Source organism: Chiroxiphia lanceolata, chromosome 20 (assembly GCF_009829145.1).
Source record: "Chiroxiphia lanceolata isolate bChiLan1 chromosome 20, bChiLan1.pri, whole genome shotgun sequence".
Taxonomy (NCBI): Eukaryota; Metazoa; Chordata; class Aves; order Passeriformes; family Pipridae; genus Chiroxiphia; species Chiroxiphia lanceolata.
This window is the reverse complement of record NC_045656.1, coordinates 8,769,361-8,793,431: the sequence shown is the minus strand read 5'-3', so window position 1 is coordinate 8,793,431 and position 24,071 is coordinate 8,769,361. Positions and strand designations below refer to the sequence as shown.

At 48.1% G+C, this 24,071-nt stretch overlaps 1 protein-coding gene across 1 annotated transcript in view; it reads right to left on the bottom strand.

Moving 5' to 3' along the window:
• Window positions 1-464: 464 nt before the first annotated feature.
• YPEL2 (yippee like 2) overlaps window positions 465-24,071 on the bottom strand; it is a 29,051-nt gene continuing 5,444 nt past the window's right edge. Inside the window, exons 2-5 of the mRNA XM_032707122.1 lie at window positions 17,816-18,127; window positions 2,934-2,977; window positions 2,080-2,188; window positions 465-736 (exon numbers count right to left, since the gene is read on the bottom strand). Of these exons, the coding sequence (XP_032563013.1) occupies window positions 647-736; window positions 2,080-2,188; window positions 2,934-2,977; window positions 17,816-17,932 (360 nt within the window). The 5' untranslated portion in view covers window positions 17,933-18,127 and the 3' untranslated portion in view covers window positions 465-646. The remainder of the gene's footprint in view (window positions 737-2,079; window positions 2,189-2,933; window positions 2,978-17,815; window positions 18,128-24,071) is intronic.

Below are 24,071 nucleotides of genomic sequence, written 5' to 3'. Positions count from 1 at the left end.
AGAGGCAGAGGGAACCTCTGCAGCCCTCGGGCCCTGCCCCCTCAAACAACAACTTCATGAACAGCAAACACGACACAGATTGCAACTGGCTTGTGGGGGGAACTCGTGCTCAGCCAGCCGGGGCCGGAGCGGTGGGTTGGGATGGGGAGGGTGAGGTATTTTGTCTGTCCACCCAGACAAGGAGACGTTTCAAGCCTTGCTTAACCAGCACTGAGAGGAGAAGCGCAGGGTCAACCTCGGAGGATTCCCCTGGGACCCACCCCCCTCTCACCTCCTCCTGCCCAAACCTCGGGTCCTCCCCCTGCACCGAGAGCTCTCCTGGTACAAATGCCACCCCAGAGCCACCGTCAGCGCGTCCTCCAGCACTGGGCACATGGAATGGCTTCGGCATTCGGGGCGTTCTCTGAGCCAGGACAGAGAGAGAAGCAGCCAGGGTCAACTCACAAACAGATACAAAGCAAAGAGACAGAGAGACAGAAATTTAGAGGCCAGTCACCAATAAAGATGGAGAAGGGTGTGAAGATGCTCCCGGGTTGCAGAGCCTCTAAATGCATGGAACCAAGCGTTCAGTCACTCTCTCACTCTTGGATATAATGTTCGGTTGGATGGCATTCTCTTACACGCTGCTAGGGCTGGGCTCTCCCACTCAATCCCAGCCATTATCCTTGATCATGTGAGCTAGTTCAATGATGTATTTGCCTTCTTTATACTTCTGGCTGCTTTCAAAAGCGTGTTCCTGAAACAAAAAAAAAAAAAAAGGAAAGGAGAAAAAATGAGGTGAAGGTAAATCAGAGTTATGGATCAGAGCTGGGAATACTGGTGCAAGTCTTGGCCTTGTCTATCAAGTAAAACTGCAGGTGTGCTCCTTGGCTTTCAGGAAAATGATGTGGGAAGAATCTTAAATCCTGCTTCTGGCTGTCTTTACAGGCTGGGAAAAAAGGACTGGCACCCTGTAAGGTGCAGATTTCTGTAGGCCAATGGAACTAAACAAGGATTTAGGAATCACTGGTGATAAACCCCACCTTTCTCCAGGGAGAATTTATTAGTTGGTGGAGAATGCAGAGGTTCTCTGATGGAACACACTGTAAAACCACCAACACTGGGAATGGGATGGGTTATGGTGAACTGCCTGTGGAGATGGAGGAGCAGGAGAAGGACCAGATCCGTGGTTACAGCCATGGAAACACACGGTGCCTCCACACCACACAACTGAGAGGGAAATCCCTGGGATCCCTGATGGCCCTGACCAGGAGGGACTCAGTTATGGAGGCTGCACCCTCCACTTCAGCTCAGCTCTGCTCAGGTGCTCTCCTTGCTGCCTGTAACTCACCTGAAAGGTCATTCCCTGCTGGAGAGGCCTGGGCTCACTGCTGGTTATGGAATGCTGGGGTTTGTTTACCACAAACTCAGATGATGTACTTAGTGTCCTGCTCCATCTGTGGGATCCATGCTGTGTTTCTGCATGGATTCCACCCACATCAATTTTTGATGTTTTCCTGGTCACAGCCTTTCAACTGATTTAGTAAAAAATATTTCTGTCCAGAGGCCACGGATACAAAATGGGGTTTGTTCAGACACTGGTCACAACATTTGGACAAACCAGTGTGGTGTGTGCCTGCAGGAGCAGAAATTAGGATGTAACACAAGCCTTTATTTGAAACTAATTGAATTTATGAAGAGCAGGAGGGAGGCAGCAAACGGATAAACCCGTGTTCAATAGCATTTCCAGTGGGAAGGACACGGGATTAATGGAGCATTCTATTACTCTGATAACATCTAGGGAAAGAAAAGACAGCAGGAACCACATTTACCCTCGTTTACAGTAAGTAGCACTGAGGGACACCCATCAAAACCAGGCCCATAAATGTATATATTCTCAATAATTCTTAATTCAAAAATTCCATTCAGCACAAAGAGCTGCTCTGAAGGGATGCACCAGACACAAGGCAGGAGGGAAAACGGAAAAAAGACGTGGATGTGCCCAAGTTAATGGTCTTTCCATGACATGACACAAACACCTTTCGGAAAGGGCCGGAGCCAAGCTGTCCCCCAGGCAAAACAAAGGACACTGGTACTCACATATTTCCACCCCAGCGTGGTTTTGCAGTTTTCACAGTAAATATCTGCCACCGCATGTAATCCCGTTAATAAGACCCGCTCCTCTGCAGGGCCACAGCCCACGTTAACTCTGGGGGGGGAAAGCAAGAGATGCTCCCTATTAGTGCTTTTCCACACCAAAACCCCCTCCAGCAAAGCTGACAACGATTCACTGCAGTCTATAAAAACATTAAAGCAGGAAGTTCAGGACAACGAGCGGCCCCGAAGGTCCCTCTCGCAGTTCCAAAGGTAAAAATGAGATTTTTTTTTTTCTTATTCGAGAAGCTCCGAGCAGAAGATTAATAACACTCCAGGCACTCGTGCTAATTAAGCGTTTGAGAAAGATTTTCATTTTCAAAATTGATAAAATGGTGCTTTTGCTTTCCCCGAATGGAAAATTGAAAAATGGAACTGAAATCAGCAGTTCTCGGGAAAGACATCCCGGCAGTGACCTCACCCAAACTATTTTCAGTCGCCGGGAAACTGTACTTGGGTTTTATGTTAGCTCTAAAAAGTGCATATTTAGAGATCATTTATCTCTACATTTACGAAATTCTGACTCCTTGGTCCAACTACATCCTTGGAGCAGAGAGTGACTCATCCATGAGCTCTTATTTCTCAATCTGATGATGAAAAAAAAAAATCACCTTTTTCCTCGCTGCTCCTCTGCAACCTCACCAGGAATCAAACATGAATCAGTCTACTTCCTGCCTCTCTCTCTCTCCAAATGTTTCCACCAAGCTCCCAAGTGCCAGGTAGAAGTTTTTTAAGGGAAACTATCCCTTTGTTTTCTCCCATCCACCCCGGGCTGCAGGTGCTGTGTGCGTGGTACTCACACGGAATTGAAGAGATAAGCACGTCCTTGGCTTCCTTGGAAGGACTGAAAGGCAAGAAAACAAAGTTCAGTCGGCTGGGGGAGAGAAAAGAGGCCCAAGCAGGCCCTGCCCTCCATGGCTGCATCAGTGGTGGTCATGGAAACTCTGATCCAGGCCCTTGGGAAAGAGCACATGGAGAAATGTTGAAGATGAGCATGGAGGAGCAGAGGTTTTGTCCTGTAGATGGGAAGGGAGCAGCTGCCTCAGCTCTAACCCCTGCCCCTTCCACAGGTGGGAAACCACTGGGAACCACCTGGAATCACCAGTGTTCCCACACAGGAACGTGCTGCTCAAGGGTTGAGTTGTTTTTTCTATCCCAGTAATGTCTCTTTTCACCCTTTTCCACTCCTGTTTGTGAACTTCACACCGCTCCCCAACGTCACTTAGAGGCTGCCAAACGTTGCTTTGAATCCCTTTTCTGAAAACAAGGTGCTCACAGAGGTTTCCCACTCCACTGCCACAGCTGAACCACCCTGTGAATTCCCCTTGGGAAAGCTGCAGGGACAGGGGCTGAGCCCAGCGGGGAGGTTGGGGTCTGTTTGTGCACACAAACACAACCTCTGCTCCAGGGGCTCTACAAAAGACCTCACCCTTGCTGAGGTGTCTGCAAGCCTCCCATTCCCACTGATGTCCAGGAGATCTTTAGGACTCTGTTCCTGGAGTTCCTGGCATTCCCAGAGCCAGCAGATTCCACTGTGCCACCTCAGTGACATCTCACTGTGACGGTGCCTCGCTGACAAAAACTGCCTGACACCAGCAAGTGCCACCTGCATTTTTAATGCACTTTGACAAGCACACACTGAATTAAACATTTGGTGCTTAGGAGCAAGAGCACAGTTGTCTGTACACAAGTTTCCTTGTGGGATACCCCAGGGAATGTCTGCACTGAGGGGCAGGAGCTGGGAAAGTCAACGAGCGGCTTTTCTGGGCTATTTAATCCTTTATCTTGCACCTCACCAAGAACTTCTGAATATTTAATGGTTTTCTTAAAAACTCAGCTGATGATTTCAGACTAAATACCCTTAAAAAGGTGGGACACAGGGTCTTGAGGGGAAGGAGAAACGTGCAAGGCTTTAACTCAAACACTGGTCGTTTATTTAGTGAAGAGCAACCTCACACCACATCAAACAACCCTGGGGGGACCCTGCCTTCCTTGGGGTGTCCCCTTCCATCAGTCCAGCCCTAGGGATGCAGCCCTGCAAAGCTCCTGCCTCGTGGACAAACAAAGCCAAAGCCATGACAGCTCCCTCCTGGAAGATCCCCCCTTGCAGAAGGATCCTTTCCACAGAGCAGTGGGCAAAAATGCCCCTGGGTACCCGGGCAGGGAGCCAGGGCCAGCAGTGCCAGCTGCCTGTGAGGTCTGCATGGCAGCAAGGGCTCTGCCAGCTACAAAATCACTGCCTGGCAAGGAATCCACTCACTCCTGCAGGGATAACTGTTCTTCAGAGGGATCTGAAGCCCAATATTTGTTGCCACTCAGGGCACAGAAGAGCCACTCTGGATCCAGAGAGGATGCCCGAGGCACTCGGATATCTCTGTCAGCCAGACAAAAGCAGTGCCCTGAGGAATGCCTCTTTTCTTGGGAAGGAATTAAATGGGACAACATGGCTCAAGCATGTTTGGGTAATTGCATTTATTAGAGAAGCTTCTTTTAATCCTTCTGCAGCAGTTCTGTGTCACTGCCATTGTCAGCTGGCTCACACCCCACATCCAACTAGGCCTGGCCTGGCTGCTCTAAAGCACCCTGGGAATTGTTGAACAGGAGGGACAGGGGCTGTCCATGCTGCAGGACAGGGATACCAGCCTGGGAACACGGATTCAGGGATGACACACCAAGTCCCACAGCAACACGTGTGCCATCGAAGCAAAAGGAAAGCAGATGAAGCTTGCTAACCATCTAGGCCTTCCCAGTAAATACTTTTCCATAAACACCAAAGGGATTGAGTTTGCCAACAACAACAACCATGGGAGCAAAGGTTTTATTGGTACAGAAATAGGATTTTCCATTGCTGCTGCACAAAGGCCTGTCTTTAATAAACAAAACCAACCCCATCAGCTGTGCTGGGGCTCACTGGACATTGTTCCATTCCAGTCCCAGGCACAGCAGCATCCTTTCAGAGGTGCCCTTCCTTCCAGCTCAAGCCAGTGCTTTAGGGGACAGAAGGTTGGGCACTGGGGAAAAAAATCACATTAATTATCTCCTGTCCAAGCAGAACTTCTCAACAAACCACTGCTCAGCTCTCAGGGCTGCTGCTGTCTTAATATTCCCCCTCCAGCCAGCTGAGGATTTGGCCAAACATCTAAAAAGAAGCTGGAGAAGTTTGGTAACCACAAGTTTCCCAGTGCATTTGCCCTCTGCTGATTGTATCCCTACAAAGGTGGTACAGGAGGGTTTTATCCAACTGTTGTAACCTGAGTATTTTCTGGAGATGTTCCTGCTCTTCTGGCACTCCAGAAAAATTGGCACATGCTGTAATGGAAAGCACAAACCCAGAAAAAACAGGTATATTTATACACAAGCAGATGTTCTTGTCTTTGTTTTTGTTGTTGTTTGTTTTTTTTAAGAAACACACAAAGACATTTCCAAAACACATTTGGTTTTCACTGAAGTGACAGCCAGACCTACTTTCTATGCTCTGCATTTTCTCTGGGTAGATTTTCCTGATACACATTCAAAGGTGCATCTCACACACACAGACAGAGAAATCCAGACTTCTTGTTCTCTGAAATAACAGCTCCTGGCATCACTTTCCAGCTGGAAGAAACAGAAAGGATCTTTTTTTGCTGTTGTTGTTTCCCACTGAAAGCCCAAGCACATATTTTTCTCTGCACTGCTAATGCTCAGTGTCTGGCTGGAAACACATCTGTAAATGCCAGCACCAAACCCCTCTGAAAAAACAACACAGGCTTCGGGGATTTGAGAGGCACAACAGCTCATTCCTCCTGACACTCACACCCAGAAACCCTCCCTGCCTTGGGGTGCTCAGCATCTCAAAGCTGCAGGGCCCAAGGAGTGCTGATCTGAACATCCAGGTGGGAAAGCACGAGCCTGGAGTTAGCAGTTTGGCCGGATCCTCTCCTGCCAAGCCGCCTCCCAGAGCAGAAGCTCCACGTTGAGATGCTTTGGCAGCTGCTCTGGTTTAAGAAGTTCCTATCACCCAATGTACAGACACTCATCATGGTCCCCTCAGCTGTGCTGGTTCCAAATTAGAGCTGTGAAATTGCTATTTAAAAAAAAACAAATGCTTTGGGCGGGGGTGAGGGAATTGGCTTCACCCCTTTCCCCTCTCCTGGATCCAGTTAAAGGCCAATCCCATAGACTGCTCTGTAACCACAGGATGGGGCAGACTCAAGTCCTTCAGAGCAGGGAGTTCTCCCAGTTTGCTGGCAGAGGAGCCCAGTGCAGAGCTGCAGCTCTGGTGAGAGACAGAGCAGGGGAGTTTGGGTTTCACAGACGCTGCTAAACCAGAGCTGCCGCAGGAGGAAGCGGCACACGCAGCCAGGATCCAGCTCCAGCTCCTCCAGGGTAGCCACTAAGAGGAACTCAGCCTGCAAGGCCATGAATCCTGGTATATCCAGCACCCACGACCTTGGGAGCTGTTGGTTTGGTTGAGCCCATTTGTTATATTCTGGTCTCAACACCAAGTGTTGAATGCACAGCTCTGCCTGCTCCGAGCACGGCTCTGGATTCCTCGGGAGCCACTCTGGCTGCAGGGCAGGGCTGTGCCCCTCCACCACTGCAGCCTGCCCCAGTTCCACCTGCCTTCACACCATCAGACCTTTACACTTGCACATTCCCCTCCCTGGGGACGCAGAAGGGAATTTTCACACTCAATCACCGACGCCAGGGAAAAAGGCACGAATCCTGAACGCGCTCCGAACACGCCCACACCCCATCCCGCTCTCCCCCAGCACCTCCAGCTCCTCATTCACTGTACAGCCCACTCAGCAGCTTCACACACACTGAACAGATGACAGGATTAATACCCTGAGTCTTTGTGACTGTATCTGACAATAGGCTAAACACAAAAAGAGCCGGCTGGAATCATCTGGAAAAATAGGAAGCACTTGCCAGGACTAAATGGCTCCACACTGATGCCTGCTCTCTGCAGACTGCAGCAGAGAAAACCTCCACTTACCTACATCCAGCTGGCAGCCTTTTAATAATCCAATAAAGCAAAAATGAAAAGGCAAACGGTCCCAAAGAGGTAGGAGAGGGAAAAGGAACAGAGTGTGCCCCTTCACACCATGCTCCTGAAAGCCGCAGATAATTCTCCCTGCAGGGAAGCAAATGGAACAGACGGCCCAGAGCCACCTCCAGAGAGCCACAGCATGGCCTGGCAGTGTGGAGTAGCAGCTCAGGGGGAGCCAAATGACCACCAGGACTCTGCAAAAAAAGGATATGTTCTCTATGCTTGTGATACCTCCATTGGGACAGAGCAGTGCAGGAGGAGAACTGTCTGATGAACCCCCGGGCACAGGGGCTGTGCCAGAAGAATCCACCCACCCACCCATTCAGAAGGTCTGTGATCATTTATCTCCCACCATCAAGTGTACAACTTTAGTTTGTGAGTTGCTCCAGCCACCTGCACAACACCGAATGCAAGATTTATCTGTTCCCGCCGCTGATTCGACCCTTAAACATCCAAGGGTGAGGTGTTCCAATAAAATACACCTTGAGCAGGGAGAGGAGACCTCTAAGTAAGACAAAGTGTGATGTCAGTGCAACTGGAGTGCACATGAGTCTGTGTATGAAGATATGCCCCAATTCCCAGGTTCTCCTCATGCTCATCCCACTCCCTGGAACACTTAATCCCAATTCCTACCAGCTGTTATCCCACCTATCAGCCAGTATTCTGCAGAAAGCTCTGCCTCAATGGCATCTTCCAAGCCCTGTTAATTATGGCAATAATGGTTTGATTAAGAAGATTGGCCCTGCAGTGTGTTCAGAGGAGCCACCACACCAGGTGGCTCTGCCAGGAGGTTCCCTGGGAGTCACTGCACAGTGGGAAGAAAACTGGAAAATACAACTCATCAAATCCCTGCTGCAGATCCTGGGGCTGCCCTGGCCAGCATGAGCCATTTCAAACACCTACTCACATCACACTCAAGTATTTCCCAAGGGAGCACTAGTTCAAATACTTGGTCCCTGTATCCACACAGACCTCAGAGAGCTCCTCAGGGCTCATTAATTCCACCTTGTTCTTCCTCACAGAAGGGGCAGCCCATGATCAGATTAAACAGAGATTCAATTTACCTCCCATTACACCAGACACAGACCCATGTCAAGGGAAACAGTTACATTATTCCACCTCAGAATGTGCACAGATGTGACCTTACCCTGTTCTCACTGCATTCCTGAGTTTTAATTGAGTTTTAACATGGGTCCTTAATGCTATTTAAAGCCCAGAATCGATACGGAATCAGTGGACCAAACTCATCTCTGAAATAATTCAATTAATTCGGCACAGCCTTGTTCCCCAGCAGTTTATGTTGCTGTGCAAACACACAGGGAACAACCCCAATGTTCCATCCTTGGAAAAGCCCCATCCCAGCAGTTTCACACCGTGTTTGTGTCCCAGGTGAAGCAGCCTATGAGCAGGAAGGTGCTCAGGCTGGGGAGATGAAAGGCTTTTATCTGGTTTAATGCTGGTGGGAGATGTGGTGGCAGTTTTTTTATCCTGCCTCCTGGCAGCAGCAGGTGTCCATCCAACCCTGGCATTCCCTGCTCCTGATAAGAGCCCTTTGTCCAGACAGGAACCCACTCAGCACTTTCACCACACAGGAAAGGTGGGGAGAGACCAGACAGTGCAAAAGGTCTGAACACACAGCCATGAACTATCCCTATCCCTAATCCTTATCCCTATCCCTACCCTTATCCTGTTGGCATCACTGCCGTGAAATGCTGCTTGACAAAGGCTTATGGTGACACTGCCAGAAAGAAAAAGTCAATTAACAGGGCAAATTATCAGTGCCTGAAGAACCTCACGCTTCCACTACATCCCACTTTTGTTGGGAAAGCATCAATTCCTGCTCTGCTGTGAGGGGAGAACCTTCAGCCCTTGGAATATCCATGTTGTGTGAGCCAGGTCTGAGTCCTCCCTCCCTGAGACTGAAGGGCAGAGTTCCAAAGATGCTGAGAGGAGGAAGCTGAAGCCTCTTCCATCCCTACTCCAACCTGCAAGAGCCCCTGTGCTCTGCAATCCATAAATAATCCTCAAATTCTTTTTTTTTTGGTTGCTTGGTTCAGTTTTCCAAAGTGAGATTCCCTCATCCCCTCACGCTTCCAGGCGCTGAAACTAAAAAAAAAAAAAAATAAAAATATAAAATCCTCGCTGTTCACGAGACTCCCAAAAACACTGTGAAAATTAAGAAAGCTGCTCTGCAGTGTTACCTCCATAACATCCCTGCTGCCCAGGAGGATGATCCCGTGGGAAGTGCTGCCTGATCCATGGGAGCCGTGCTCGGCCACACGTCAGCACAGCACGAAGGTGACACCGACGCTCCCACGGGGCCGCTGCCCCCGGGCACAGAAACTGCACCCAGGGATTTAAGTGGGTCAGGATCCGGGGGCACATTCCCAGTTATTAATCCATGTGTCACTGGCCATTAGCACCACGGGGGAGGGCAGGAGGTTTCTCTCCAAGGGGAGATGTTTTGGATTGCAGCTGGAAGGAGATCTCTGTAATTAACGGAGATCGGTGTTTAGGGAAACACAAATTGCCCCAGATCCAGGGGTTTGTTTTGCCTCGAGCACAGGGGTTTCTAACACAAATTAAGCTGAGCTAAACTCTATAAAGAATGGCAAAATTCAGAAAATAGTTGCCATCTACTCTGTCCCCTGGTCTCTCACATGCCTGGCAGGCTCTGCCTCAGTTCCATCACAACACTGAATTCTCACCCTGTTATCACGAGCCCTGTGCTATTTCCCCTCCTTTCCAAAGCCCTGGGACCCTGGACTCTGTTCCTATTTATTTTGAAATGTGTTTCCAGCTCACAGACTTCAAAGTGGAATTTCAAAATGTGAACGCTAAAGGCTCAAAACACTGAAGGCAAACAAAACAGAAAAAAACCCCACACTGAATTTATTACTTCCATAAAACTACACAATATTTGGGGGCTTCTCTTGTGATTTCGATGGTCTCTGGTTGCTGCTGCTGTTGTTGCACTTCAAAACTTGACTTTAAGATGAAAAAGGATAGACTAAGTCTCTACAACAGTATTTCCAACAGTTGTGATTGCCATGGGAACACTGCTGTGTGTTTTAAGAGAGGAGACTGGGTGGAGTTTCCTTGTCTGCTCCAGCTTCAATCCTTCCCCTTCCAGTTCTGCTGGATGGGAAAAACTGCCAGGCCCAACAGTGAGGACAGTCTCCTCCAACAGCTCCCTAAAACAGATGTGAAGCCCTCTGACAGCATTCCCTGCTGCTCTAAAATAAAAATTACCACCAGAGACTCCTCCTGAGAAGTCAGGGCCTCCTCCCCAGGGGCAGCAGGTAAACCCCTTCCCCACTCTCCAGTGTGTGTGTGACAATTACAGTTTTTACAGCAATAAATCAGATTAAAAGCACACTCCTGCACGGGAAGCTCCCAGGGCAGCTCCCCCCATCAGCAAGCCTTGGATCCTGCTGGCATTCCCTCCTCTTCCAACTGAACCCCCCCACCAAAACCCAGGAAGGCTCAGACCTGATCAGCTCCGTGCTCCAGTTGTTCAGGATTTGCAGCAGTTGCAGCACAAACCCTGATGATTCACTGTCCTTCGTCCCTGGCAGTTCCCTGGATAATAAATGGGAACAATATTTTATTTATGCCCAGGTCATCAATTCTTCGGCAGAGGAAGCAGCAGATGAAAGGAGAGCTGTTTCCATAAAGAAAGTGATGGATTAGAAAAATCCATTTTTACTCTGTTCTTCTTCCTTGACAGGGAATTCAAAACTATTGTGATTTATTACCTTTTTCTCTCTTTTTTTTTTTTTTTTTTGAAGAGAATGAAATATTTTAAAAATCACACACCAGTTAATTGCTGCATAAACACAGTTATACAAAGAGGTACAAAGTACCTCGGGCTTGTTCTATTAAACAACCACATCCTGACTAAATAAGAGGCCTGATCCTGCCTGTCTTTGATCCCACTATGGATCCCAGGGAACACAGGGACTTGTAGGGTAAAACCCAGAGGAAGCAATTACACAGGACAGAAAGGTCTAACTGAGGGGGCTGGGCTGTGGAATAGGCACCACAAATTCTCATGGCACAGCTCAGATTTCATATCCTGACTTTTTTTCCCGCAAAGGGCATTGTTTGTTTATTCCCTCTCCAACACAGGCTGCTCAGAGGGGCTCAAATAAAAGACTCACTGCAAACCCCAACCTGTCTGGAATATGCCCTGGTGTGAGTTTGTCTCCTGCCTAATAAACACTCGACCTCCTGTGAAGGAAAAGTCCCATTTAACAACCTGAAACAAACTGAAAGCCTCTCAATCCGCATTTAATTCTAGAATTAATTTAATTTTAAACTTCAGGGAAGCCAAGAACTACAAGACACCTTTTCCCTCACGTTCACAGCAGCGAAATGGGAAGTTAAAAAACACTCAAACTTTGCTGTTCATCACTTACAGCTCCAACTCTGATACTTGCAATTAAGGGCAAGCTCTGAATAATACCTGGAAGTGGCAACTCATTAGGGAACAAGAGCTGAAAAGCAGGATCCAAGAGCTGCTGGACAGCTTCTAGAAATGTGCATAAAACTGATAAACCTGGTGCATGAAGAGCTACAGGAAATAAATGAACAGCAGCTTTCTGTGCAGGGCTGAGCCAGGGAGACCAGCACAGTTATGAAATGATGTGCTGAGAAGATGCTACTGCTGAGTCTGAACAATGAAACCAGCCCTGTCCCCATTCCTAAAAGGATCTTGAAATGTTAAAGATGGAGAAGAGAACCACAAAAATTAAATGGAACTGGGAAAAAAAAGAATGAGATTGCACCATGACAAAGTTGAATCTGTTTAGCCTGTCCAAAAAAGCGATTAAGAGTGATCTTGGTGACTGCATATCCCAACCTTTTAGAGCAAGGAATAGGAGGTATTAGAGATGTATTTTATTAGGAAAAGAAGAAAAATAATGGCCAATGACAGGAAGCACAAGTCAGACAAACCTAAATTCAAAGTCTTTGATTTTTAATGGTAAGGATGATTAACCACTGGGAAAAAATGGCCCAAGAGAGCAGTGAATTTTCCCCCTTGAAGTCTTCAAATGGAGACTAAATGCTTTCCCTGAAAGAACTGCTGCAATCCTGATGAAATGCACTGGCCCATGTTCCAGAGGAGGTCAGATGGGATGATGTGATGGCTCCTCCTGGCCTTAAGAGTTCCTTACCACGGAGCTGGGAACTTAAATTCATATTTGGGAAGACGCAAGATCTACTTTCAAAGCAAGAATAAAAGCTGTGCAATGAAAAGTAAGAACCTGGCCCATGAGAAGGGAGTACCCATCTCAGCTCACACACTCTTTTTCCCCATGATGGAAATGCAGGATTTTCTCATGGCTTGTCTTGAACACTGAAAGACTCCTTTTTCCACTAGATTAAAGATCACCACGTTGTAATTTTAGGATTATTGTTTCAGCTTCTGTGCATGTTCCCCCCACCCAGAAAATAACTCCTTGTCTTCAAGGTGAGCTGACACACAAATACCAGCTGGTTCCTGGGAAGCAAAGCACCAAGAACCTTAAATCTTGTGCACACACAAGAACGGAAAAAGCAAAGAGCCAAACCCAAAAGCCCAACAACTGCTGCTCCACTTCACCTCCCTATGGTGCTTCAAATGCTTCCAAGCAGCTGAATTCATCCACAACTTTATCTGGACGTTGCACCAAAGCTTCAGATCCTTTTAAAGATCCCCCAGTTGCAACATGGAGCAAAGTGTGATGTTTTCAGAGTGCCCTACATCTCACTGAGGGGCTGTTGGAGGCTCCAGCAGCCTGCAGGCTGGGAAGGAACCAGGCCACAACGACTGGGAGTGAGTTTTGCTGATAAACCTTTCAACTCCTGACTGAGAAGATCAAAAAGAGCTTCTAAGTGCTCCCTCATGAACAACCCAACCCCATCTGAGAAAGTCAGGCACACAGGAGTCCTGTATTTTCCCTAAATTCTCAGTGCTGGAGGAGCTGCAGGCCTTTGTGTTGAGGAATTGCACATTCCTGTTCAGCAGAGGCTCCACGCAGACATCAAAGGGAAACACTAAACCTCCTCACAAGCCTTTAGGCAACTTCAGAAGATACATCACTGCATAATGTTTAGCAGTTGGATCACAGAAAGGCAGGGAAAAAAAAGAAACTGCAGGACGCCCACAAGACATTCTCCACATATTTCCACGAGCAGGGACGTTTCTGCTGAATTACTGTTCACATGGCAAGAGAAAATCAGCAACCAAGACACTGATGTGGTAATTTTGGCCTTTGCATCTTTCTGCTCTTGTTCCCATCCTTTTTTTTACTGGGCACCAATTACACAGAAAAAGGGCTGACAAAGTTGGAGTAACACAGAATAAGCAGGAATCAGCATCTCATCTGCCATTTTGGGAAGGAAAAGGTGCTCTTTGCCTTGCTGAATGTCTGTTTTGTTAACTGTTCCTCCAGGCCCCACGAGAAAATGATGCAGAAGGCACATTTCTCAAGAAAAGCCCCTCTGTCTCCTTTCTGGAGAGGTTTTGCCACCATTGATTGTGGAATTTACATTTTTCTTAAAACATTCTACAAGATGTTGTGCCTGGGAAGGACAGACGTAACAAGAAGTACCTTTCACTTAATTTTTGGCAATTTGGAAGACACTGAAACGTGCTTTTTAAGTACAGTCCCCTGGCACAGTATCTTTGTTTTTACAGCAAATCCACGGAGGAGGATTGGGACACACTGTACCAACCTGGAAGAGCAGACAGGACCTGCTCCAGAGCTTTATCTTCCAAGCAGAATGGACAAAACAGCAGCATTCCAACTGCACAGGTGGGGAGAGGAGGAACAAAGACACCCAGTGACTTACTCGAGGTCACACAGGAATCTGTTGAGTTCCCAAAGTCTCAGTCCACTCAGGCATTGGAAAAATCAGTGAAACAAGAGCATGTGCTAAATTTGGCACAGCCTTTTAAATGATGCATTGCTGCAAGGGAACAAGAACCTCCAGTCATGCTAGCCCAGACACCAAAGGAAAAGTAGTTACTCAGCTCCACCCAATCTATCTGATCACCTTCCTATCTCCTGAGTCAATAAGGCCTTTCTTGGCCAGACGGTCCAACCCACAATTTAGATCTTGTTACAAATCAGACCCACTAAACCACTTTCTCCCTGGGGCTGCAGGAGATAAAAGGCCAAGTAAGAAACATTTTGGTAGCTGGGCTTCGTGTAACAGCTTTGGATTTTCTTAAAAGCCTCAGCATTGATTATTTTCTTTAAATAGCAATGGCTTATTGAGAAACCTTCTACCCCTTTCAAGGCACAAGGTTTTCCTTAGGTAGAAAAGAAAGCAAAAACTGCTCTGCCAAGGCATATTTGTCAGAGTTTCAGATACCCAGGGCTGTGACTTTGAAGCTACAGTAAATTAACACTGGTGCTGAAGGGCTAAGAGGGGAAACTCGGGAGATGGAGAGGAAAAAAAGTATGGATTGACACAGAACAATCCTGGGATTCAGCTCCAGCTTGTGTTTCAGCCAAGGGCATGAGCCAGGGCTGCAACCTGTGTGTATGCAGAGGAGCTGAAAGCTGAGGGCAGGCAGAGCAGCCCAGCTCTCCTGTGGGCTCTGCACAACTTGGGGCAAAAGGAACAGAGGAATTAATTCCACGGAGCCAAACCCCCACCACCTTGCTGTTACATAAAAGCCTGTTTTCTGGGGAATGTTTCCAAGGATGGTGTCATTTGGGCTGTTTTGATTCAAGTGACAGTCAGCTTTAGGATGAGATACACCACAGGCTGAGAAACACTCCAGTTTGCAGAGTCTCCCACTCCCTTTTCCATCCCCACGGCGCTTGCTCCTTCCTTCCGTTTGCCACATTTTCTTATGGAAAACAAGCACGACAACTGCACAGCCTGGTTCTCCATGCTGCCACAAGGCTGTGATGAAAGAACTGCACAAGGCCTCGGGGAGATGTTTCCAACTCAAACAGATCAAACACCGACTGTTTAAGTTTGCCTGGGAAAGTTTCTACACATTTTGGGAGCCCCCCCCGACCCCCCTGAGGCAGGGACTGTTCTGTTGAACAGCCACTTGTACGAATCACGGTTGCAGCACAATTACTTTCATAAGGTTTTCAATTATACAAAGATGTGCCTTATTAATGTTTACAACCCTGAGAAATAAATCCTACACCCCCAAACCCTTTGCTAGTGCTCCACCAGCACTGTGGCCCCAACTATTAGTTTACACCTCAGTCTAAATGAACTCTTAGAAGGAGCAGATCCCACAGCTCACTGGAGTTAACACCTCCACAATTCACACACAGCCTTATATTGTGCTTTCCTACTTTCCCTCATGTCTGTATTTTAGCAGTCAGCATTCCTGGGCAGTTTCTGCAGGACAGAAGCTAAAATTCCAAGCAGTTGGCAGCTCTGGCATTGCCCTGCTGGAAGCTCCTTAGCCTGCAAAGCTGGCTGCACTGGAGCACGGACATGGAACAAGGAGGGAAGGAAGCACCGAAGGTGAAAGCACTGGGAATGCACAGCCTTGTGTTTTCCCTGGCTGGGGACCAGCCACCTCGAGAGAAAAAAGCAGAGCACAAACTCAAATGTGCTGCAAAAGCAGAAAGAAAAACAAGCTCCTTCTTCATCCAGCGAAGCACCTTCTGTATCCCAACACAAAATCCAGGGGATCAGCTCTCCCAGGGAACAGGCAGGGGAGTCACTGCCCTGTTTTCCTGCCCCACTCACCCAGCACAGGAGCCTGAAGTCACCACAGGAGCCTGAAGTCACCGAGCTGCCCCAAAAGGCTGAAGGTATTTCCCCCCCAGGGCACAAACTGCGGGTTACATTTCAAAATTTACATTTACATTTCAAAACTCCTTTCTGTTGAGGAAATGCACAACCTCCTCCTCTTTGAAGGCTTTGCAGTCTCTCAAGGACAGCTCTGAGAACCACTGCAGTTGTACCAGGACACGAGGAGCTCCAGAGTAACATCCTAATGGGAATCCTGTCTGCTCAGAAACTGCACAACCCCAAACTGGAGCAGTCTGCCATCAGCATTATTCATCCCAGAATATTTAAATTCCAGTTTCTGGCACGGAGACACCACCACAGAGGTAACACATCAACCTGGCCCACGCAACAGCCAGGAGAAAAAAAGGAAGGAGACAGACTCTGATGGGAGGTGACGGGTCTGAGCTCCCACCACGGAAATCCAGCAGGATTCCACAGCTGCTGGTGCCAACCCTGCAAGGACAGATGCCCTCAGTGCAAGGTGACACCTTGCAATCTATTCTGTGCCAGCAGGAAAAGGGGAAGCACTGCACACTTTCCCAATGGACACAGCACCTCTGTCCCTGGTGATCCCAGCCTTCCTCCCGAGGCTGCTCCAGGAAGCTGAGCCATTTAAGTTGCAGACACAGCACCAATTTCCAGTCACCTCAGCTCATAAATCTTTCTGCTGTGTCTGTTTTTTCTGAACACAGATTTTGTAAGCTGAATAAACTTTACGGAACAGTTATTCCAAGGCAGCCGAATCCTGGAAGCTCGAGGCCTGACCACAGCCAGGCACTGCAGGCTCCAACACACACTCCGAGGAAGTTTAGTTTTCACACTTCAGGAGGAGATCCTCTTACTGCCCTGCTCCCTCTGCATCAAAGGCCCCTGATTTATCGACTCTGAAAGCTTTTAATTTACCTTATCCTCGAGACCCTTCACCTTCTGCTCAACAGATGAGAACCCAGGACAGAACCTTTGCACCCTCCCCAGCTCAGAGCACAGCCCACCACCCATCCCTGCTTTCTCACTGCAGAGTGGCAAAAATATGAGGGTTTGAGCACCAACTCAGGAGTCTTTGGAACCCACCCCACATTTTGACAGAGGCATCAGAGAACCTTTCCTCGAGTAGGGCCTTTAGTTGTGTCTCTTGGTACAGCTCTGAGTTTAACAGAGACAACTTCTCCAGACACTTCTCCTCCATATCATGATCATGCAACAACCCCTTGGCTCTGCTGGTGGGTGTGTACATGAACAGCAAGTACTGGGAAGGTGACTTCCATAGCCCTGACCCTCAGGGAGGTTTCCCAGCTGGAAATGAGAGGGAGGAGGCTCACAGGAAGGGTCAGACCACCTGTAAGCACTCCAGAGGGCTGGATTTGGAATACTGTTTCCACTGCTGTTTTCAAGGTCATAGCATCATAGAATATGCTGAGTTGGAAGGGACCCATCAGGATCAGAGTCCAACTCCTACCCCTGCACAGAATACCCCAAGATTCCCACCATGTGCCTGAGAGTGTTGTCCAAACACTTCTTGAACTCAGACAGGTTTGGTGCTGTGACTGCTGACTGCCCTGTGGGAGCCTGTTCCAGTGCCCAACCAATCCCTGGGTGAAAAACCTTTTCCTGATATCCAACCTAAACCTCCCTGACTCAGCTCCAGCCATTCCCACGGGTCCTGTCACAGTCACAGGGTGAAGAGATCAGCACCCGCCCCTCACGAGGATGCTGAGGACCACAATCACTTAAAACAAGAACAGCAGCTCACAAACAGATCCTTTGGGCTGAGGGCCCACTTTCCAAGTGAAAATGGAGCTGCTGGGCAAGGCCAGGCCCTTCCATGGCAGGTGACCTGGAGCGTGAGCCGACGCACCTTCCGCCGCCCGGGCGAGGTCGGGAACATACCTTGGAAATGAGCTCATCGTGGTTGGCCAGATGAGCCCGGCAGTGGATGCAGCTGTAGGTCCTGTGGCACGAAGGCAGATACGCCTGGAAAGTCTTGGACCTTGTCATCTTCACCATTGGAGCCACGGAGCGCTGGGGGAACTCTGGGGCGGCCCAGGAGGCACTCCCGCAGGACGGGTCGCACGGGAAACACCGGAACACGCAGGTAAAGGCCGTGGTTTGGCAGGGGATGGGTGTGTGGGGCGGGCTCCACACGCTGGTGACGCTTCAGAGGAACAGACTCGGGCACAGGAGAGGGGACTTCACACAAACCTGCGCTCGGAAAACAAGAGACACCGCGCTCAGCTCACCGAGGTGACAACGCTCTCCCAGCCCACGGGATGGCTCAGGGTTTGATCCAGGGCAGGGAAGAGGCAGAGCAGACAGGAGACAGGAGTGATGTCTGTGGATTAGATCAGGAGCACAGATATTTATTCACAGCTCAGCAGTGACTCGCTGTCTGCCCTCACCTCTCCCTGCTGCCATTATCTGCCATCTCCCTGTCGCTCCAGCACTGCAATCTGCAGTCACTCTTCCAGCACTTAATGGCTTTGGAAATGACTACAGAGTTGCTGAGATGACTTTCATCAAGTCTGGTCTCCCAAAGACCTCTGAGGAACTGCACATGTCAAGGCCCAGCTCCTGACAAAGCCAGAGGAAAAGTGGGGACCCGAGTCAGCTCTGCCAGCTCCTGTCCTGGGTCACTCACTGATGGGATACCCCAGAAGCCCACAGGAAAACTGGGAGCTGGACTTGGGTTTTCTCAGCCACCAGGTAAGCACACGAGTCACCAAACCAGTTTTTCTCTCCATTCTGCCCTAGTTTCCACATGGGAAATGGAGGAATCCTGCATTCCACTCTCCTTCATAACTCCCTGAAAGCTCTGAAGGTTGAAGCCACTCTATAAACTGCACTCTAGTACTTTATTTTTTTTATCTGAACATCTGACAGCAGCCAAAGCAAGGCACAGCCTCTGAAGACTATTCCTGATAGCAAGAGACAGTTAAAAACCCTATTCAGGATGGAAACACCATTTTACAGTGCAACATCATCTGACAGCACCTGCAAGGCAGCTCAAGGCTGGGTCTCTCTGTGTGGGCAGAAATCTCTTTTTCAGATCCCACACCTATAAACTACAAATGCTTCTTTTGAGGATGGAAGAAGCCTAAAGGAAGAAGGTCCCTTTCCCTGATCCATGGCGTGCATGCACTGCTACAAATTAATCATGAACTCTGCCTGCTCCTCCCAGGAGGATTTCCCTTTCCATAAAACATGTGATTCTGCTCAGTTTCTGAGCCTGCACTTTGTCCATCAAACACTGGAACAACACCAACTACTCCCCTACCACCACCACCCACCCCCAAAATGAAAACACCAAGAAATAACCCCCCTCCACTTGACCTGCAATGGCAATTCCTGAAGGGGACAAAGCACTCGGGTACCAAAGTGGTGTTTATGGAAACCCCCATCTTCAACACTTCTCCCAGGGTTGGAAAAGCAGATTCAAAGTATTTAAGTTGCTTCTGGAAGTGTGACCCACTGAACCAACTGCTCAACGGGGGGAGGGTAACACCAGTATGACAACAGGACACCCGTTTTTACCTCTTTTTCCTAAATATTTTTCTTCTGCTCTCCAGGAGGCAGCTCCCTCACAGTCAAATGGGAAAAAAAAGTGTCTTACTCATCCATGAAACTGCTGATAGATCATATCTATCCTGATCATAGCAGTCAGCACTTCCACAGCAGTTTTCATTCTTAAAGCTCTTTGCAAACACCAACTAATCAGATTAACCTTTTCCAATTAAAGTTACAGTCCCAGCTTTGCAGGGCTCATCCTGACACAGAAGGGTTCACTTCCCAGCCTGTCAGAAGCTAAACCCCCTCAAAAGGGGGTCTTGCCATGAATTGATCTGCCCACTTGCCAAGCAGGCTCCCTGGGCACTGTTTGCTCCACAGCTGCACCTCTGGATTTCAGCAGGATTTGTCTTTGGCTCTAATCAGAAATCAGACAGTCCTCACCTGTATCTGCCCCAGTCCTCCAGGATTTTGTCAAAACTGAGTCAGCTTTGCATCAGAGCATTGAGTTCCCCTCCAAGGTGAGGAGCATTTTGAGGACTGCACCCTAAATTTGCAACGGGGCAGAAACCAGATGTAAAACAAGGCACAATCCTTCCTTATTTTCTGCTGATTAGGTGGGAGTAAAAGCAACACCTCCCAGCCTTCCTGAACTAACCAAGGGCCAACCTTTACAGTAATAAGGCAACAGAACCATCCCCAAATTCCAAGCCCCTGATTCAGCAGCTGCTGTGTTACATCCCAGCCCTGATGGAGCTCAGAACTTGGAATCTGGGAGCCTCCAAGTGCACGGAAGCAGGAGACTAAGTGTGCTCCTTCTGGGGCCAAATGCAATCGGATCCCAAGGCACGGCACCAAGCCCTGTCTGGGACACACGGATTCCAGGGACAGACCATCTGGAGCAAAGCACAAGCAAGGGCTGGCAACCACTTCACCTGATTCCTGAGTGAGAAACCAGACTGAGCCTAAACCTCAGACCTGACTGAGCCGTAATGAAATGGTGCAATCTCTCCTCAACTTCACCATGGATCACTAAATACACCGAGTTTTACCTCTTCCCTCCTATACTGTCATGCCAAACTTTCCTTTCCTGATCAATTGGAGAACCCACAGGACCCCCCTGAGCCCACTGGAGACATAAATGAATCCCAAGCAGAACAACACACCAGCAATCCCTTAATTTGGAGTTTGCTGACCCCTCTGTCCAGGCCTGCCAAGCATCACTGCCCCAGAACAATGAGTAAAGCAGGAAATCCTACAGCTGCATTTATCTGACAGAGAGATGAACACACAGAGAATTATCTGCTGCACACAGCTTTCTGCAAAAGCATTTCATGAGCATTCATTTGTTTGACCTCATAACACACTTAACGTCAGCAAAAACATTTGACCTTTCAGAGAAAAGGGAAAAAAAAAAGTGAGATGATATCAGAGCACAGACTAAGATGAACTGCAGTTCCTGCTCTCTGGGCTGTGCTGAGGAGGCAAACTCCATCTCTCTGCTTAAGGCAAGGGGGGAATAAAGATTTGGGAGCCAGGATCTTGGTGGGAAATGTAGTTAAGGAAGTGCCTCGAATAAAAACTTCAGGTGACCATCATTTATAAAGCACTGCCTTCACCCAGGGCTCAGCCTGACAGTTTGATCACCTGTGCTTCATCTGCCAAGAGCTGTGTCCTCATCACAGTATGAGAGAGGAGAGAAAAACCACTAGGAAATGCATTCTTACATCCTACAAGCACAGCCAGCAGCTTGTAAGGACCCACTTCTGCCTTAAACATCACCTTGAGATGTGTTCAGGACTATCTGTGGCTCCCAGCAACACTAAAACCAACCTCCTGAATTTTTTTCAGCACTAGTGACAAACACATTTGAATTAAAACACAACAGCTAGTGGTGCAGTCATTCTGCTGCAGAACCAGGGCATGAGGATGAACTTAGGATGTGCCTCTGGTTTTTAGAATGAAGAGAAATCTGTCTCTGGGATGGACACACTTGAGTCAATGGAACAGAAACTTGTGCCTATTAATTAGTTCATAACAGGTTTAGACAAAAGGAAGGAATTCTAAAGAAAAAGCTTTCAATGTATTGTGGCCATCAGGGAGGGAATCAGCTGAGTGTTCTGCTTGCCTGCACTGGGGATGTTGGGGCTGCTCTGCCTAATCCTGCTGAGTTTTAAGCAGATTCAGCTCCGGGAAGGGAAAAATCATGACACACATTTCGCCATTCAGGCAATTTTTGGTTCAGAATTCTCCCTCCACCTGCGGGTGTCCAACACCCACTTTCCACACGAAGCTGTCAGCGATTCAGGAAACACAAAAAAGGAGAAAGTCTGTGCCAAACACTTGCCAGACAAGGCCACTGCATGTCCATATGTCACATGGCAGAGACCAAAACCACCACCCACAAGTCTCATTTTGAATAGAACCCATTTGCAACGAGGGTCAGATGCAAATGTTCCTGTTCACTGTGGCAGGACAAACAACAGGTTTGTTCGGTCTGGGGGTTTGTTTTATGGATTATTTGATTTTAAAGATAAACTTTAGCCTGTGAAATGCTTATTGAATTATACCAAATGCTACAGAAAGCTGCCTGTAACAGCTCTGGAATAATCCAGCTATTGGGAAATTCAACCTTTCTTCCTTGTCTCTTCTCATTAATATAGAAAGAGTTTGAGATGTGCTTATGCCCAGCACAAGGAAAGCACAAGAGGAATTGGGTTTGGAGAGTTTTCTGTGTCTACAAGATCCCAAACTGTGGCTACCTGTGTTGCTCCAGGGTCTGAGCACGATTCTAAGAAAATGCCTGAGGTAAATACACTCCCTTACCAGGGTTTTCTTGGGAAAAGCTGCCTTAACATCACTCAGTGCACTGCAGTTTGAAGGAGGAAGGTTGGTCTCTAACTGAGGTCTGGGTTTGCTGCCCAGTTTTCCTTCCCTGTGGAATGGAAGTTATGAATGTCAGGTGTTGGACCCTCAGAGACACCTGGCACAGCTCAGGAGCATTTCATCCCCTGGGGATGGAGCACAGCAACAAGAGCTCCTGGTTTGGGGCAGTTTGGGGCAGCTCTGGAGCTCCTCAGCACCACAGGGCTGTGACAGCTCTGGGAAAGGGGAACCAGATCGTCTGAAGGTGGGAGGGTGGGATGTACATTGGGAAAGGCCTGGAAGGAAGGATAAGCATTCTGAATTTAAACATGGAACACAAGGGAAAGCCAGAAAGGAGTTTAAACAGCAGATGGGTGAACACAATGTGCTTTACTCCTTCAGCATCGAGCTACTGGAAGGCATCAAACCCTCACTGAGGTGACACTGGAAGCAGCTCAGCTGCACCAGCACAACCAACAGCAGTGACATGAACCATGAGTGTCCTTCTCTAACACCTTGGGCTCCTCCAGCTCATCCTCCAAATGCTGGAAACAGGAAAGTAATACAAGAAATAGCAGAAGATGGGCAGGAATCCTCTGTGTTTACTTTTATCAGATGCAAGGACACAATTACAAGACAAAGAATGGAGCAGGTTCCTCACTTAGACTTCCTTCAACCAGGAATATATTTAACCTCCTTTGTCCCTCTGGGTATCTCCTAGCAAGGCACTTCATCTCTGCAGGCTGGAGACAACATCCTGCACCACGAGGGAAAAGAGGGAGGGAGGGATGGATGGATGGAAAAGGGTGATACCAATGGCAAACAACATCCCAAACATCTGCCAGGAAACCACTAGAGGGCCTCAAGAGGAGCTGCAGCAGGAGGCAATCCCAGACCGTGTGTCCCCAGGGAATCCAGGATGGCAGGGTGCCAACCCCCTGCACCTGCCATGCCCCACATACCACAGGCAGCCCAGCAGGAAAAACCCCACAGTGTTACCCTGCTGAACAGCCAGAACACCAAACCCAGCAGAACTGGCACGGGGATTACACCAACCACATTTCAAAGGCTGGATTTGATGGCTATTTTTTTTTTTTTTAAGATCAGCAATGTGTCACTTCATGGTTCCTCACAACTCTCCTTGTCAAAAACAGACACTGCACCCCATAACAAACCCCCTGGTCTCTTTCTGCTGGAGAGACTTTCTATAAAGATCACATGGAAAGTACAGAAAAATGAGTTGAAACTTCAAAGGAACAAAGAGCAAATTTTAAAACTCACTTTGGGTTAGAGTTTCACATAAGTCTGTCTGGCTTTGTCACTGTACAGACTATTAATCCATTGAAATCCATTAAACTTATTAAAAACAAAGTAATTTAAAAAAAATATTTTTTTAAAAGTCAGTTCTTTACACAGCTGATTTCCTTTCTGGCAATTTGGAGATTGAATCAAATTTAAAAGTCTCACTTATTATTTTTTTTAATAACACCCACACCAGTGCATTTTCAGGTTCTCAGATGCAACCACGTGGTGAGAAGCAAGTCCAGGAAACTCCTGCATTCCAAGCAAAACCTTTCTTGTATGAACTACAGCACTCAGAGAGCTGGGAAGGGAAGGGACAGGTTAAAGTAACCCAGGGAAGATGGTGCAGAGATGGTTCTTTCAGAACTGCTCACTCACCTCTCCATGAGCTTCAGAGCAAAACAACCCACTCAGCCATGCCACGGACAGCACTGGGAAGCAGGGAAGGGAAAGAATTCTGGAAATTTTAATCAAA